The sequence below is a fragment of the Acromyrmex echinatior genome, chromosome 2 (genome assembly GCF_024713525.1).
Source record: "Acromyrmex echinatior isolate Ae372 chromosome 2, ASM2471352v2, whole genome shotgun sequence".
Classification (NCBI taxonomy): domain Eukaryota; kingdom Metazoa; phylum Arthropoda; class Insecta; order Hymenoptera; family Formicidae; genus Acromyrmex; species Acromyrmex echinatior.
In genome coordinates, this window is record NC_141853.1 from 21,860,100 (window position 1) to 21,878,177 (window position 18,078).

The 18,078-nt window shown below is 27.0% G+C and overlaps 4 protein-coding genes across 6 annotated transcripts in view; 3 read left to right on the forward strand and 1 right to left on the reverse strand.

Moving 5' to 3' along the window:
- Nucleotides 1–5,106, forward strand: part of LOC147910631 (beta-keto L-gulonate decarboxylase-like) — a 6,418-nt gene extending 1,312 nt beyond the window's left edge. The window contains exons 1-7 of one of the 2 annotated variants that reach the window (XM_087402928.1): nucleotides 1–1,417; nucleotides 1,920–2,031; nucleotides 2,097–2,195; nucleotides 2,268–2,434; nucleotides 2,744–3,023; nucleotides 3,103–3,308; nucleotides 3,605–5,106. The exon at nucleotides 1–1,417 is cut by the window's left edge and continues 1,312 nt beyond it. In XM_087402928.1, coding sequence (XP_087259054.1) covers nucleotides 1,935–2,031; nucleotides 2,097–2,195; nucleotides 2,268–2,434; nucleotides 2,744–3,023; nucleotides 3,103–3,308; nucleotides 3,605–3,745 — 990 coding nt within the window. In that variant the 5' untranslated portion in view covers nucleotides 1–1,417; nucleotides 1,920–1,934 and the 3' untranslated portion in view covers nucleotides 3,746–5,106. Of the gene's footprint in view, nucleotides 1,418–1,906; nucleotides 2,032–2,096; nucleotides 2,196–2,267; nucleotides 2,435–2,743; nucleotides 3,024–3,102; nucleotides 3,309–3,604 lie in introns of both variants that reach the window. The other variant, XM_087402927.1, reaches the window with a different exon arrangement.
- The window catches only part of LOC105153874 (corin serine peptidase), a 136,098-nt gene that overhangs the window by 83,499 nt on the left and 34,521 nt on the right, over nucleotides 1–18,078 (reverse strand). The window lies entirely within an intron of this gene.
- On the forward strand, nucleotides 7,381–11,485 carry LOC147910632 (beta-keto L-gulonate decarboxylase-like). Its single transcript, XM_087403419.1, has 7 exons — nucleotides 7,381–8,184; nucleotides 8,674–8,798; nucleotides 8,866–8,964; nucleotides 9,037–9,203; nucleotides 9,513–9,792; nucleotides 9,872–10,077; nucleotides 10,374–11,485. Exons 2-7 carry the CDS (start codon nucleotides 8,702–8,704, stop codon nucleotides 10,512–10,514), a joined length of 990 nt encoding a protein of 329 aa, XP_087259545.1. The 5' UTR covers nucleotides 7,381–8,184; nucleotides 8,674–8,701; the 3' UTR covers nucleotides 10,515–11,485.
- LOC147910633 (beta-keto L-gulonate decarboxylase-like) lies at nucleotides 11,856–17,900 on the forward strand. Of its 2 annotated transcripts, none has more exons than XM_087402697.1 (7): nucleotides 11,856–14,964; nucleotides 15,589–15,713; nucleotides 15,780–15,878; nucleotides 15,951–16,117; nucleotides 16,427–16,703; nucleotides 16,780–16,982; nucleotides 17,282–17,900. In XM_087402697.1, exons 2-7 carry the CDS (start codon nucleotides 15,617–15,619, stop codon nucleotides 17,420–17,422), a joined length of 984 nt encoding a protein of 327 aa, XP_087258823.1. In that variant the 5' UTR covers nucleotides 11,856–14,964; nucleotides 15,589–15,616; the 3' UTR covers nucleotides 17,423–17,900. The 2 variants fall into 2 exon arrangements, with proteins under 2 accessions (XP_087258823.1, XP_087258824.1); XM_087402698.1 differs by having other exon boundaries at nucleotides 15,602–15,713.

The window sequence follows — 18,078 nt, forward strand, 5'->3', positions numbered from 1 at the left end:
TAAAACAACTTATCATTTCCATTAAAACAATTGATAGATTTGAAAAAGAATTATTTAAATAAATTGTTTTTGTCTGTTTTCTATTATCCAATGGGGAATGTATGTATTTAAATCAAATATGACATTACTAGCTTAAATACATTGTCCAACAAAAGTTATAAAAACAAATTAATTAATTTAAAAAGATGAGCAATTCTTTTTTAATGTCAGGATAGAGATAATGTTGAATAACACTGAAATTCAAAGAATTCAAACAAAATCTTTGATTTAAATCATGTGTTTTATAAAAATATGATTGTGTTGTCTATCGGTCTGTACATTTTATATAACATTAGTCATTTTAAGAAACATAATATTTTTGTTAAGAAACAAAATTATAAAGATAATCTATTGAAAAACAATTAAAAATATCTCGAACTACAAGTTTTAAAATTACAACTCACAAATGACATACTTGTCTATATCTATCTCCAAAAAAGGACCTCCATTTGCTCGCTATCTGCACTGTGTAAAATTTATTTTTTTCAATAATACAACTATGTTGCACTGAAAAAAAATTATTCATTCGACTAAATTCATTTAGATTGTTTTTATTTTTTTTTTAATAAAAAATGTATGTACTTAAGTCACAAAGAATAGGTTTAAATATATACATACTTCAATTAAATATATGACGACTAAATTAATAATCAAATAAAAAATTTCTTTTCTAAGGTGAAGATTTATATACAGCTCAAATGCATTAACTGATTCCAACTATATGGTATTACACAGAAAGACTTTTGCTGAATACAGAACATCTTATTTTATTGGATTTCCAAAATTTTTATGTGGAAAATCATAAGTAACGAATAATGCAGCAAAAAGTTCTAGCAATCAGCTTGATCGTCCTACAAAATTATTTTGATAGTCTAACAAATTTGTTCTCAAATCTGTATCTAGCGAAATTTTTAAATACTTCAATAAAATCGTTCTGATCGTGTACATATTAAAAATAAACAAAATAAGCAATAATCTTGGATTAATAATAAAATATAGAGTAATAATTAAACATGTAGTATATTACACGAATGATTCGATTATGTAGCGTTATATTACGAACTCACAAAGCTTATTTTAAATTATCAACTTCAAACCAATTTCTTTTTTAAAATAAACTATACATTTTAAATTTCCATTGGATTGTGAATTTCAAAACAATTTTCAAAACATTCACGAAATTCTATTTATCTATTACTACTAACGCTTATGACCGCTATTATTCTACAGTTTCTTAAACCATTGTTTTCTTGTTACATTCGAAGAAGCAGTAACAAAGTGACATACCGTTTATATAAGTAAGAAGACAAAGACGTGTCTCTGACGTTGATGTAACTAAAAAATTAAAGCAATCAAGCTGTATTTTGCAACATAATTAGTAAGTAAATGACACAAATACTTGACATGTAAGCACACATACGATATAATATCTTCATTATTCTAATTTAAACGACTATGAGACGATCAAAGTTGTTCAAATAAGTAAAACATTTAACAATTTTATAAAATTGTAAGTATAATACAATAATGCATGTCAGCTCACAGAATTATCATTAACTCATGAAATATATAAATATATAAAAACAAAAGAATATTATGAGTTATAATTTTAAACAATGTTCAAAATGAATACAATTCAACTAGATAAATAAAGGCTAAAGAAATCAGGCTGTATCTATCATGGTGATACTTAATAAAACGTTTAAATATTCCAAATTCGATCATTTCATTATAATTCTTTTCAGTAGTGCATGTAACTTTACAACATCAACATTCCTCAGATTTAATATTAAATTTACTATTACAATAAATTGTAAATCATTACGCGTAGCTTTCAGTCAAAATTAATTAATTAATTATTTAATAGCCTTGTGTTCCAGTTTTAATTTAGCATTATGGCAGCGGCGCCAAATGGGGATGCTTACACAACTGATGTTCTTCCTTATCGTGTATATCCTTTGGAAACACCGACCCTCTTAGAAATCGCAGAAGGTTGTATAATTTATTATTTAATTCATCAAACACGTCATAGTCATGCTTGCGTTAAATGATAATAGTTCTGCAAAATGGAATGCAAACCCTGTTCCAACGAGTGAACGTCGACATAGCTAGCTGTCCTAATCTAAGTACTGCACCATATAATCTTGCCGGAGTAGGTAAGAAATCACAACAAAGCGTGTAATTTTTCATTAAATGGAATATCTTTAAAAAATGAATAATTCATACAGGATTAGGTGGCTACACATCGACGATAGAACTCTATGCTCAGGAAGAAAATGTACCGTGGAATCAAAAAACACGGGATTTTCGAGATATATTCACAACCAGTTGCCGGGATGCCTTTGTTATCGGAACTTCTTACGCTACAAAACCAAGCATGCCTTATTATGGACATGTACGTGTTATCAATATTTTCACATTTTTATATGTGAAAATACTATTGTGTGAATAATACTATTATGACAATAAAAAGTTAGGATAATATATCACTGCTACATAAATAACAATGTAATGATAGATATCAAATTACGATAATTTACGAATCATATCACGAATCAAATTATCGTTATTTTATCATTTGTAATTCTATTCTACTGATTTAATTCTATTCAACTTAATCTATTAAGTTTCAATCATGCTTTTATCATACACACGATTCCTATGATATTATTACTGTTTCTCGTAAACCTGATTATTGTTGTAGCTCATTATGAATGCAACGTATAGAGCACCTATGGATATTAGGAACGAGAGTCGCCTTATTTTCGCAGAGAGGGGTAACGGACAGACAAGAATAGAAAAGTTAACTGATCCTAACCAAATGAAATACGCCAACAAAGGCATTTTCTTTGTCAGCGAGGGTAGGGGGGGCCATGTTATCAGAGTGCGTGCAAAAGGTCGAAAAACTATTAACACAGATATCATAACTTCAATGCAAATGGTTCTTTACGAAAAATATAATAGGAATGACAATATATTTATTGGTAATTAGTAGTCTGATGCAAATAATTAAAAAAGGATATATAAAGACAATCACATAATTTTTTATGTCTGGCCTCAAAGCTTTAGGTGGTGTGTTAAAAATGACAAACGGAAGTGTGGCCTGTAATCTTATGTGGGACGATTATGAGGAGCCGTTAGGATCATTTGATGATATTATTAGAAGACAGCAATGTCCCGAGATACATCTAAAGTCAGATATGATAGCCGTTGGTACAATTATTAATGATAAGCCAGTACTAATACCTCAGGAACAGCGTTACGGTGTTGTAAGTTATTTGTCCCAGTTATGCGGACACTAAAAACAATTGATTTTGAAGTTACGATATTATATTTTCCACAGATAAATATCATTAGAAATTTAATTGTTTATTTATTAATTAATACAATTACTTTTGTCAATCCGCTTCCGTCAAATTTAAATCTGTGATTACTAAGTTGAGTTAAAATAGTGGAATCTTTCTCAATCATTTATAATCATTGAACGCAACAGATTTGTCTAAATCCAAAAATTTAAACATATCGAAGTGTCGAATAAGATATTCTATAGTTGTTCGTTTTTTAGGATCTGTACAAATATAGAAGTGAGTTCCAATGTTTCTCTAATTATGAAGCAGGCGGACAATTTATTAGCGATACTACACCGGACATAACGCAATATGAAGGTTACTTCAATATCGCAAAAAATATGATTATAAAGTTTTAGGTTTTTTATAACTAAAAGCCATTTTAACATTGAACTAGGTCATTATATATTCTCATATAAAACAGAAATTTATGTATGTAATGTTACCTAGCATATTATTATGACGAAGATGTCACATGAGATTACGATACTTTATAAGCCTTCTTTGACATATTTTTTATTTAATGACGATGTGGAATTCTTAATATTCGAGAAACGTTCTAATAATTAAATCCTTTGGATTTAAAAATGTAGAATCTTGCTATGTTGAAACAAAAATCGATAAAGTAACTAAATTCATAATTTATTATACAGCATAAATCCATAATTCGGTTACTTTAATTGAACATAATTTGAATTCTAATATTTTTCGATATAGTGATTCATCAAAAAATTCAAGAAATCTTGTTTGGTTTTATCTCGACTCAAGACCAAAACAAAAAATTGGAAATTGATTTTAAGAAATTGTTGTCAAGAAATTATTGACAAGAATTTGTTATCACGTCCATTTCTTAATATTATGTCAAAAAATTTCTTGAAATTTTTTGAAATTTTCGACAGTTTTTATTTTTAATACTTTATTACTTTAATGTTTTTTAATTTTATTTCTGATTTAAATAGTTTTGAATAAATTAGATTTCAACTTTTTCAATTGTATCTATTGGTATTTATAACAGATTATAAATACCATTAAATAATATAGATATCTATATTATATAATATAGGAATGTATATTCATACATTTTCATTAAATAGCAAAATTGCGTATGACCAGATTGTAAATCGATTAATGAAAAATAGGGTGAAATCCCTAACCAAATTAAATTATACTCTTCGATTTTTGTACTAGATATTAACCTTTATATTTATGTATAAAGGAATATATATAAAATTAATATTGCGAGATTACTGCAAAAGTATAAACATTTGCGTAACTTCTACTAATAGTATCAATTAAATGGATTATCAGGAAAGAGATTAAAATATATAGTAATATATATAATAACAATAATAGTTATTATTATTATATATTATTATTGTTATTATTATTATTATTATATCTAATAATCTCAGGAATTGAATAATTTGAAATAGTTACATTTGGCAGTAACCTCATGATATTACAAATGATAATTTGAAAAATATTTGTTCTTTATTATTAGATTTGTGCATAATAGATTATAGGCACAATTTTAAAACATGAATATAAACATAGTAAACTACGACTCGACATTTAATATGTATTTATGTTTTCTCTTATTATCTCTTACGATGCGACGTAGTCTAAGTCACAAAGACCCTGCTTAAAAAATGAAGAAATGTCAAGAAATTCAAGATTTTCAAATTCAAGATTCTTATCTGGATGAAACACTATTATGTATATTATATATTATATGTATTATATGTATTATATATATTATATTTATTTTGATATAAATAGAATTCTGAAATAGATGAACATAATTACATGAAAAATGTTATAGTCAAAGGGAACAAGTATGAAAATCAAAGAAAAATTCCATGTATCACATTTTATTATCTATATTCTTTCATTATAATATCATTTTATTTTTTATTTCTTATACAAGAAATAGATAAAAATCTATATAAGACGTAATGTATTCACAGTACATGTAACTAACTATGTGTAATATATGGATAATCTTGTAATAAATCTAACTTTCATAATCTGAATAAATTTCATCATATGTATATATCATTAATATTTTAATGTTTTCAGAATATTATACATATGCACGAGCATATAATTTTTTGTATATTTTTCCTTGTGTATAGTGTCATTTAGTATTATTAATAATTTTCGGTTTTCATGAAGAAAATTAAGAAAGTGTAGAAATAAAACAATTCCTAAACGGTCGCGTAAAAGAATTCTCTTTTAAAATCATGTTTAACGGATCCTCTACACAGAAGTTGTAGACAGTCGTGGAGTCTTAAATCGTAGGAAACTGACCAATTCTAACAGAGTATTCTTCTTATATTTGATTGTGACTGGTTGGTTTCCTACGACTTAAGACTCCACCTACGATTTCTATGTAGAGGATCATTTAGAAGATTCTAAAGACTCCTGTTTTATCACGTAAGCACGTATAATTTTGTATAAGAAATACTTTTTTCTTTTTCACCGATTCTCAAAAATCCTTTTCCAGGATTACAGTATTAATACGTAAGCATTAATACGTGTCTAGAAAGTGGAATCTATACCGAGAATGATCAAAAATTTCAAAATTGACATATTTTTTTAATATTTCTTAGTGTAACATAGTGTCTAAACTGTCAAGTAGTATCATTATTTATGAAAAAGAATGAAATAAAAGGTAATTGTTAGAATGTTTAAATTTTTATTTATATACTATAAATACATTAGAATTGTTTTTAAGGAAGACATCCTAAATTAAAACATTTTAAGATATAAATAATTATTGCATTCAAGAATTTTTTCATTTCCATATTTTGAATGTTTCTTTAAAACAGGTTATTGTTAAAATTCTAAGAATTCTAATGAAATCCTCTTACTCGTACTCATACGAAATTAAATCCAAAATTGATAGAAATTTTCGATTATTGAATCAAAACCTTCTGGATCGATGTTGCGTGTATGTAAAGGAAATTTTTTTTCTTTGGAATGTTAAAATATTTTCCGAAGATTATTTTGCGTTAACTAATAATTAAATCGAAAAATATTATAATTTAAATTACTCGTATTACAAAAATGACTTTATTTTACTTATCCTGCCTTTATATAAATCTTATTATATGTGTTATTAGCATTTTAAATTTACAAAACACCATATACGTTTGTGTGTGTGTGTGTGTGTGTGTGTGTGTGTGTGTGTGCGCGCGCGCGCGCGCGCGCGCGCGTGTGTGTGTATACACATACACAAGATATAAATTCGTGCATGCACTTAAATATGCAAATATGTAATTGCAAATTGCACAATACATATATTTTCAAGTATTAGTTAGCATTGCATTGACAGATCATGAACATATTTATAACCCCTCTTTCTTATAATCTTTAATACATAAAACAACTTATCATTTCCATTAAAACAATTGATAGATTTGAAAAAGAATTATTTAAATAAATTGTTTTTGTCTGTTTTCTATTATCCAATGGGGAATGTATGTATTTAAATCAAATATGACATTACTAGCTTAAATACATTGTCCAACAAAAGTTATAAAAACAAATTAATTAATTTAAAAAGATGAGCAATTCTTTTTTAATGTCAGGATAGAGATAATGTTGAATAACACTGAAATTCAAAGAATTCAAACAAAATCTTTGATTTAAATCATGTGTTTTATAAAAATATGATTGTGTTGTCTATCGGTCTGTACATTTTATATAACATTAGTCATTTTAAGAAACATAATATTTTTGTTAAGAAACAAAATTATAAAGATAATCTATTGAAAAACAATTAAAAATATCTCGAACTACAAGTTTTAAATTACGACTCACAAATGACATACTTGTCTATATCTATCTCCAAAAAAGGACCTCCATTTGCTCGCTATCTGCACTGTGTAAAATTTATTTTTTTCAATAATACAACTATGTTGCACTGAAAAAAATTATTCATTCGACTAAATTCATTTAGATTGTTTTTATTTTTTTTTTAATAAAAAATGTATGTACTTAAGTCACAAAGAATAGGTTTAAATATATACATACTTCAATTAAATATATGACGACTAAATTAATAATCAAATAAAAAATTTCTTTTCTAAGGTGAAGATTTATATACAGCTCAAATGCATTAACTGATTCCAACTATATGGTATTACACAGAAAGACTTTTGCTGAATACAGAACATCTTATTTTATTGGATTTCCAAAATTTTTATGTGGAAAATCATAAGTAACGAATAATGCAGCAAAAAGTTCTAGCAATCAGCTTGATCGTCCTACAAAATTATTTTGATAGTCTAACAAATTTGTTCTCAAATCTGTATCTAGCGAAATTTTTAAATACTTCAATAAAATCGTTCTGATCGTGTACATATTAAAAATAAACAAAATAAGCAATAATCTTGGATTAATAATAAAATATAGAGTAATAATTAAACATGTAGTATATTACACGAATGATTCGATTATGTAGCGTTATATTACGAACTCACAAAGCTTATTTTAAATTATCAACTTCAAACCAATTTCTTTTTTAAAATAAACTATACATTTTAAATTTCCATTGGATTGTGAATTTCAAAACAATTTTCAAAACATTCACGAAATTCTATTTATCTATTACTACTAACGCTTATGACCGCTATTATTCTACAGTTTCTTAAACCATTGTTTTCTTGTTACATTCGAAGAAGCAGTAACAAAGTGACATACCGTTTATATAAGTAAGAAGACAAAGACGTGTCTCTGACGTTGATGTAACTAAAAAATTAAAGCAATCAAGCTGTATTTTGCAACATAATTAGTAAGTAAATGACACAAATACTTGACATGTAAGCACACATACGATATAATATCTTCATTATTCTAATTTAAACGACTATGAGACGATCAAAGTTGTTCAAATAAGTAAAACATTTAACAATTTTATAAAATTGTAAGTATAATACAATAATGCATGTCAGCTCACAGAATTATCATTAACTCATGAAATATATAAATATATAAAAACAAAAGAATATTATGAGTTATAATTTTAAACAATGTTCAAAATGAATACAATTCAACTAGATAAATAAAGGCTAAAGAAATCAGGCTGTATCTATCATGGTGATACTTAATAAAACGTTTAAATATTCCAAATTCGATCATTTCATTATAATTCTTTTCAGTAGTGCATGTAACTTTACAACATCAACATTCCTCAGATTTAATATTAAATTTACTATTACAATAAATTGTAAATCATTACGCGTAGCTTTCAGTCAAAATTAATTAATTAATTATTTAATAGCCTTGTGTTCCAGATTTAATTTAGCATTATGGCAGCGGTGCCAAATGGGGATGCTTACACAACTGATGTTCTTCCTTATCGTGTATATCCTTTAGCATCACCGACCCTCTTAGAAATCGCAGAAGGTTTGTACAATTTATTATTTAATTCACCAAACACGGCTTAGTTGATGCATGTGTTACATGATAATAGTTCTGCAAAATGGAATGCAACCCCTGTTCCAACAAGTGAACGTCGACATAGCTAGCTGTCCTAATCTAAGTACTGCACCATATAATCTTGCCGGAGTAGGTAAGAAATCACAACAAAGCGTGTAATTTTTCATTAAATGGAATATCTTTAAAAAATGAATAATTCATACAGGATTAGGTGGCTACACATCGACGATAGAACTCTATGCTCAGGAAGAAAATGTACCGTGGAATCAAAAAACACGGGATTTTCGAGATATATTCACAACCAGTTGCCGGGATGCCTTTGTTATCGGAACTTCTTACGCTACAAAACCAAGCATGCCTTATTATGGACATGTACGTGTTATCAATATTTTCACATTTTTATATGTGAAAATACTATTGTGTGAATAATACTATTATGACAATAAAAAGTTAGGATAATATATCACTGCTACATAAATAACAATGTAATGATAGATATCAAATTACGATAATTTACGAATCATATCACGAATCAAATTATCGTTATTTTATCATTTGTAATTCTATTCTACTGATTTAATTCTATTCAACTTAATCTATTAAGTTTCAATCATGCTTTTATCATACACACGATTCCTATGATATTATTACTGTTTCTCGTAAACCTGATTATTGTTGTAGCTCATTATGAATGCAACGTATAGAGCACCTATGGATATTAGGAACGAGAGTCGCCTTATTTTCGCAGAGAGGGGTAACGGACAGACAAGAATAGAAAAGTTAACTGATCCTAACCAAATGAAATACGCCAACAAAGGCATTTTCTTTGTCAGCGAGGGTAGGGGGGGCCATGTTATCAGAGTGCGTGCAAAAGGTCGAAAAACTATTAACACAGATATCATAACTTCAATGCAAATGGTTCTTTACGAAAAATATAATAGGAATGACAATATATTTATTGGTAATTAGTAGTCTGATGCAAATAATTAAAAAAGGATATATAAAGACAATCACATAATTTTTTATGTCTGGCCTCAAAGCTTTAGGTGGTGTGTTAAAAATGACAAACGGAAGTGTGGCCTGTAATCTTATGTGGGACGATTATGAGGAGCCGTTAGGATCATTTGATGATATTATTAGAAGACAGCAATGTCCCGAGATACATCTAGAGTCAGATATGATAGCCGTTGGTGCAATTATTAATGATAAGCCAGTACTAATACCTCAGGAACAGCGTTACGGTGTTGTAAGTTATTTGTCCCAGTTATGCGGACACTAAAAACAATTGATTTTGAAGTTACCATATTATATTTACCACAGATAAATATCATTAGAAATTTAATTGTTTATTTATTAATTAATACAATTACTTTTGTCAATCCGCTTCCGTCAAATTTAAATCTGTGATTACTAAGTTGAGTTAAAATAGTGGAATCTTTCTCAATCATTTATAATCATTGAACGCAACAGATTTGTCTAAATCCAAAAATTTAAACATATCGAAGTGTCGAATAAGATATTCTATAGTTGTTCGTTTTTTAGGATCTGTACAAATATAGAAGTGAGTTCCAATGTTTCTCTAATTATGAAGCAGGCGGACAATTTATTAGCGATACTACACCGGACATAACGCAATATGAAGGTTACTTCAATATCGCAAAAAATATGATTATAAAGTTTTAGGTTTTTTATAACTAAAAGCCATTTTAACATTGAACTAGGTCATTATATATTCTCATATAAAACAGAAATTTATGTATGTAATGTTACCTAGCATATTATTATGACGAAGATGTCACATGAGATTACGATACTTTATAAGCCTTCTTTGACATATTTTTTATTTAATGACGATGTGGAATTCTTAATATTCGAGAAACGTTCTAATAATTAAATCCTTTGGATTTAAAAATGTAGAATCTTGCTATGTTGAAACAAAAATCGATAAAGTAACTAAATTCATAATTTATTATACAGCATAAATCCATAATTCGGTTACTTTAATTGAACATAATTTGAATTCTAATATTTTTCGATATAGTGATTCATCAAAAAATTCAAGAAATCTTGTTTGGTTTTATCTCGACTCAAGACCAAAACAAAAAATTGGAAATTGATTTTAAGAAATTGTTGTCAAGAAATTATTGACAAGAATTTGTTATCACGTCCATTTCTTAATATTATGTCAAAAAATTTCTTGAAATTTTTTGAAATTTTCGACAGTTTTTATTTTTAATACTTTATTACTTTAATGTTTTTTAATTTTATTTCTGATTTAAATAGTTTTGAATAAATTAGATTTCAACTTTTTCAATTGTATCTATTGGTATTTATAACAGATTATAAATACCATTAAATAATATAGATATCTATATTATATAATATAGGAATGTATATTCATACATTTTCATTAAATAGCAAAATTGCGTATGACCAGATTGTAAATCGATTAATGAAAAATAGGGTGAAATCCCTAACCAAATTAAATTATACTCTTCGATTTTTGTACTAGATATTAACCTTTATATTTATGTATAAAGGAATATATATAAAATTAATATTGCGAGATTACTGCAAAAGTATAAACATTTGCGTAACTTCTACTAATAGTATCAATTAAATGGATTATCAGGAAAGAGATTAAAATATATAGTAATATATATAATAACAATAATAGTTATTATTATTATATATTATTATAATTATTATTATTATTATTATTATTATATCTAATAATCTCAGGAATTTAATAATTTGAAATAGTTACATTTGGCAGTAACCTCATGATATTAAAAATGATAATTTGAAAAATATTTGTTCTTTATTATTAGATTTGTGCATAATAGATTATAAGCACAATTTTAAAACATGAATATAAACATAGTAAACTACGACTCGACATTTAATATGTATTTATGTTTTCTCTTATTATCTCTTACGATGCGACGTAGTCTAAGTCACAAAGACCTTGCTTAAAAAATGAAGAAATGTCAAGAAATTCAAGATTTTCAAATTCAAGATTCTTATCTGGATGAAACACTATTATGTATATTATATATATTATATGTATTATATGTATTATATATATTATATTTATTTTGATATAAATAGAATTCTGAAATAGATGAACATAATTACATGAAAAATGTTATAGTCAAAGGGAACAAGTATGAAAATCAAAGAAAAATTCCATGTATCACATTTTATTATCTATATTCTTTCATTATAATATCATTTTATTTTTTATTTCTTATACAAGAAATAGATAAAAATCTATATAAGACGTAATGTATTCACAGTACATGTAACTAACTATGTGTAATATATGGATAATCTTGTAATAAATCTAACTTTCATAATCTGAATAAATTTCATCATATGTATATATCATTAATATTTTAATGTTTTCAGAATATTATACATATGCACGAGCATATAATTTTTTGTATATTTTTCCTTGTGTATAGTGTCATTTAGTATTATTAATAATTTTCGGTTTTCATGAAGAAAATTAAGAAAGTGTAGAAATAAAACAATTCCTAAACGGTCGCGTAAAAGAATTCTCTTTTAAAATCATGTTTAACGGATCCTCTACACAGAAGTTGTAGACAGTCGTGGAGTCTTAAATCGTAGGAAACTGACCAATTCTAACAGAGTATTCTTCTTATATTTGATTGTGACTGGTTGGTTTCCTACGACTTAAGACTCCACCTACGATTTCTATGTAGAGGATCATTTAGAAGATTCTAAAGACTCCTGTTTTATCACGTAAGCACGTATAATTTTGTATAAGAAATACTTTTTTCTTTTTCACCGATTCTCAAAAATCCTTTTCCAGGATTACAGTATTAATACGTAAGCATTAATACGTGTCTAGAAAGTGGAATCTATACCGAGAATGATCAAAAATTTCAAAATTGACATATTTTTTTAATATTTCTTAGTGTAACATAGTGTCTAAACTGTCAAGTAGTATCATTATTTATGAAAAAGAATGAAATAAAAGGTAATTGTTAGAATGTTTAAATTTTTATTTATATACTATAAATACATTAGAATTGTTTTTAAGGAAGACATCCTAAATTAAAACATTTTAAGATATAAATAATTATTGCATTCAAGAATTTTTTCATTTCCATATTTTGAATGTTTCTTTAAAACAGGTTATTGTTAAAATTCTAAGAATTCTAATGAAATCCTCTTACTCGTACTCATACGAAATTAAATCCAAAATTGATAGAAATTTTCGATTATTGAATCAAAACCTTCTGGATCGATGTTGCGTGTATGTAAAGGAAATTTTTTTTCTTTGGAATGTTAAAATATTTTCCGAAGATTATTTTGCGTTAACTAATAATTAAATCGAAAAATATTATAATTTAAATTACTCGTATTACAAAAATGACTTTATTTTACTTATCCTGCCTTTATATAAATCTTATTATATGTGTTATTAGCATTTTAAATTTACAAAACACCATATACGTTTGTGTGTGTGTGTGTGTGTGTGTGTGTGTGTGTGTGTGCGCGCGCGCGCGCGCGCGCGTGTGTGTGTATACACATACACAAGATATAAATTCGTGCATGCACTTAAATATGCAAATATGTAATTGCAAATTGCACAATACATATATTTTCAAGTATTAGTTAGCATTGCATTGACAGATCATGAACATATTTATAACCCCTCTTTCTTATAATCTTTAATACATAAAACAACTTATCATTTCCATTAAAACAATTGATAGATTTGAAAAAGAATTATTTAAATAAATTGTTTTTGTCTGTTTTCTATTATCCAATGGGGAATGTATGTATTTAAATCAAATATGACATTACCAGCTTAAATACATTGTCCAACAAAAGTTATAAAAACAAATTAATTAATTTAAAAAGATGAGCAATTCTTTTTTAATGTCAGGATAGAGATAATGTTGAATAACACTGAAATTCAAAGAATTCAAACAAAATCTTTGATTTAAATCATGTGTTTTATAAAAATATGATTGTGTTGTCTATCGGTCTGTACATTTTATATAACATTTTTCAATTTAAGAAATATAATATTTTTGTTAAGATACAAAATTATAAAGATAATCTATTGAAAAACAATTAAAAATATCTCGAACTACAAGTTTTAAAATTACAACTCACAAATGACATACTTGTCTACATCTATCTCCAAAAAAGGACCTCCATTTGCTCGCTATCTGCACTGTGTAAAATTTATTGTTTTCAATAATACAACTATGTTGCACTGAAAAAGAATTATTCATTTGACTGAATTCTTTTAGATTGTTTTTATTATTTTTAGTAAAAAAGTATGTAACAAAGAAGTCACAAAGAACAGATTTAAAAATATATACATACTCCAATTAAATAAATAAGGACTAAATTAATAATTAAATAAAAAATTCTTTTCTAAGGTGAAGACTTATATACAGGTGAAGACTTAAATGCATTAACTAATTCCAACTGTAGGGTATTACACAGAAAGACCTTTGCTGAATACAGAACATCTTATTTTGTTGGATTTCCAAAATTTTTATGTGGAAAATCGAAAGTAACGAATAACGCAGCAAAAAGTTCCTGCAATCAGCTTGATCGTCCTACAAAATTATTTTGATAGTCTAACAAATTTGTTCTCAAATCTGTATCTAGCGAAATTTTTAAATACTTCAATAAAATCGTTCTGATCGTGTACATATTAAAAATGAACAAAATAAGCAATAATCTTGGATTAATAATAAAATATAGAGTAATAATTAAACATGTAGTATATTACACGAATGTTTCGATTATGTAGCGTTATATTACGAACTCACAAAGCTTATTTTAAATTATCAACTTCAAACCAATTTCTTTTTTAAAATAAACTATACATTTTAAATTTCCATTGGATTGTGAATTTCAAAACGATTTTCAAAACATTCACGAAATTCTGTTTATCTATTACTACTAACGCTTATGACCGTTATTATTCTACAGTTTCTTAAACCATTGTTTTCTTACATTCGAAGAAGCAGTAACAAAGTGACATACCGTTTATATAAGTAAGAAGACAAAGACGTGTCTCTGACGTTGATGTAACTAAAAAATTAAAGCAATCAAGCTGTATTTTGCAACATAATTAGTAAGTAAATGACACAAATACTTGACATGTAAGCACACATACGATATAATATCTTCATTATTCTAATTTAAACGACTATGAGACGATCAAAGTTGTTCAAATAAGTAAAACATTTAACAATTTTATATTAGGTGTTGGAATTAATTCGTAGCGTTTTACAAGTGATGGGAAGTACTTTCATTAATGTATTTTTTAATGCTCATGTGAAATAAATAACATTCTTTCATTAAAAAACGCTACGAATTAATTCCAACACCTAATAAAATTGTAAGTATAATACAATAATGCATGTCAGCTCACAGAATTATCATTAACTCATGAAATATATAAATATATAAAAACAAAAGAATATTATGAGTTATAATTTTAAACAATGTTCAAAATGAATACATTTCAACTAGATAAATAAAGGCTAAAGAAATCAGGCTGTATCTATCATGGTGATACTTAATAAAACGTTTAAATATTCCAAATTCGATCATTTCATTATAATTCTTTTCAGTAGTGCATGTAACTTTAGAACATCAACATTCCTCAGATTTAATATTAAATTTACTATTACAATAAATTGTAAATCATTACGCGTAGCTTTCAGTCAAAATTAATTAATTAAAGATTTAATAGCCTTGTGTTCCAGTTTTAATTTAGCATTATGGCAGAGGCGCCAAATGGGGATGCTTACACAACTGATGTTCTTCCTTATCGTATATATCCTTTGGAAACACCGACCCTCTTAGAAGTCGCAGAAGGTATGTACAATTTATTATTTAATTCACCAAACACGTCATAGTCATGCGTGCGTTACATGATAATAGTTCTGCAAAATGGAATGCAACCCCTGTTCCAAAGACTGAACGTCGACATAGCTAGCTGTCCTAATCTAAGTACTGCACCATATAATCTTGCCGGAGTAGGTAAGAAATCGCAACAAAGCGTGTAATTTTTCATTAAATGGAATATCTTTAAAAAGTGAATAATTCATACAGGATTAGGTGGCTACACATCGATGGTAAAATTCTTACCTCTCGAAGAAAATGTACCGTGGAATCAAAAAACACGGGATTTTCGAGAAATATTCACAACCAGTTGCCGGGATGCCTTTGTTATCGGAGCTTCTTACGCTACAAAACCAAGCATGCCTTATTATGGACATGTACGTGTTATCAATATTTTCACATTGTTATATGTGAAAATACTATTGTGTGAATAATACTATTATGACAATAAAAAGTTATGATAATATATCACTGCTACATAAATAACAATGTAATAATAGATATCAAATTGCGATAATTTACGAATCATATCACGAATCAAAACATCGTTATTTTATCATTTGTAATTCTATTCTACTGATCTAATTCTATTCAATTTAATCTATTAAGTTTCAATCAGGCTATTATCATACACAGGATTCCTATGATATTATTACTGTTTCTCGTAAACCTGATTATTGTTGCAGCTCATTATGAATGCAACGTATAGAGCACCTATGGATATTAGGAACGAGAGTCGTCTTATTTTCGCAGAGAGGGGTAACGGACAGACAAGAATAGAAAAGTTAACTGATCCTAACCAAATGAAATACACCAACAAAGGCATTTTCTTTGTCAGCGAGGGTAGGGGGGGCCATGTTATCAGAGTGCGTGCAAAAGGTCGAAAAACTATTAACACAGATATCATAACTTTAATGCAAACGGTTCTTTACGAAAAATATGGGAATGACAATAAATTTGTTGGTAAGTAGTCTGATGCATATAATTAAATAAGGATATATAAAGACAATCACATAATTTTTTATGTCTGGCCTCAAAGCTTTAGGTGGTGTTTTAAAAATGGCAAACGGAAGTGTGGCCTGTAATCTTATGTGGGACGATGAGGAGCCGTTAGAATCATTTGATGATATTATTAGAAGACAGCAATGTGCCGAGATACATCTAGAGTCAGATATGATAGCCGTTGGTATAATTACTAGTGATAAGCCACAACTAATACCTCAGGAACAGCGTTACGGTGTTGTAAGTTATTTGTCCTAGTTATGCGGACACTAAACATAATTGATCTTGAAGTTACCATATTATATAGTTTACCACAGATAAATATCATTAGAAATTTTATTGTTTATTTATTAATTAATACAATTACTTTTGTCAATCCGCTTCCGTCAAATTTAAATCTGTGATTACTAAGTTGAGTTAAAATAGTGGAATCTTTCTCAATCATTTATAATCATTGAACGCAACAGATTTGTCTAAATCCAAAAATTTAAACGTACCGAAGTGTCGAATAAGATATTCTATAGTTGTTCGTTTTTTAGAATCTGTACGAAGATAGAAGTGAGTTTCAATGTTTCTCTAATTATGAAGCAGGCGGACAATTTATTAGCGATACTACACCGGACATAACGGAATATGAAGGTTACTTCAATATCGCAAAAAATATTATTGTAAAGTACTAGATTTTTTATAACTAAAAGCCATTTTAACATTGAACTAGGTCATTATGTATTCTCATATAAAACAGAAATTTATGTAATGTTACCTAGCACATTATTATGACGAAGTTGTCACATGAGATTACGATACTTTATAAGCCTTCTTTGACATATTTTTTATTTAATGACGATGTGGAATTCCTAATATTCGAGAAACGTTCTAATAATTAAATCCTTTGCATTTAAAAATGTAGAATCTTGCTATGTTGAAACAAAAATCGATAAAGTAACTAAATTCATAATTTATTATACAGCATAAATCCATAAATCGGTTACTTTAATGGAACATAATTTGAATTCTAATATTTTTCGATATAGTGTTTCATCAAAAAATTCAAGAAATCTTGTTTGGTTTTATCTCGACTCAAGACCAAAACAAAAAATTGGAAATTGATTTTAAGAAATTGTTGTCAAGAAATTATTGACAAGAATTTGTTATCATGTCCATTTCTTAATATTATTTCTTGAAATTTTCGACAGTTTTTATTTTTAATACTTTATTACTTTAAAGTTTTTTAATTTTATTTCTGATTTAAATAGTTTTGAATAAATTAGATTTCAACCTTTTCAATTGTATCTATTGGTATTTATAACAGATTATAAATACCATTAAATAATAT

What these genes read in the sequence shown, in the direction of transcription:
- LOC147910632 (XM_087403419.1), top strand. Translation starts at nt 8,702, where the DNA reads ATGGCAGCGGTGCCAAATGGGGATGCTTACACAACTGATGTTCTTCCT. An exon ending in ATATAATCTTGCCGGAGTAG is followed by an intron (nt 8,965 to 9,036) that starts GTAAGAAATCAC and finishes TAATTCATACAG; the next exon opens with GATTAGGTGGCTACACATCG. An exon ending in GAATGACAATATATTTATTG is followed by an intron (nt 9,793 to 9,871) that starts GTAATTAGTAGT and finishes CTGGCCTCAAAG; the next exon opens with CTTTAGGTGGTGTGTTAAAA.
- LOC147910633 (XM_087402697.1), top strand. Translation starts at nt 15,617, where the DNA reads ATGGCAGAGGCGCCAAATGGGGATGCTTACACAACTGATGTTCTTCCT. An exon ending in ATATAATCTTGCCGGAGTAG is followed by an intron (nt 15,879 to 15,950) that starts GTAAGAAATCGC and finishes TAATTCATACAG; the next exon opens with GATTAGGTGGCTACACATCG. An exon ending in AGGAACAGCGTTACGGTGTT is followed by an intron (nt 16,983 to 17,281) that starts GTAAGTTATTTG and finishes TTCGTTTTTTAG; the next exon opens with AATCTGTACGAAGATAGAAG.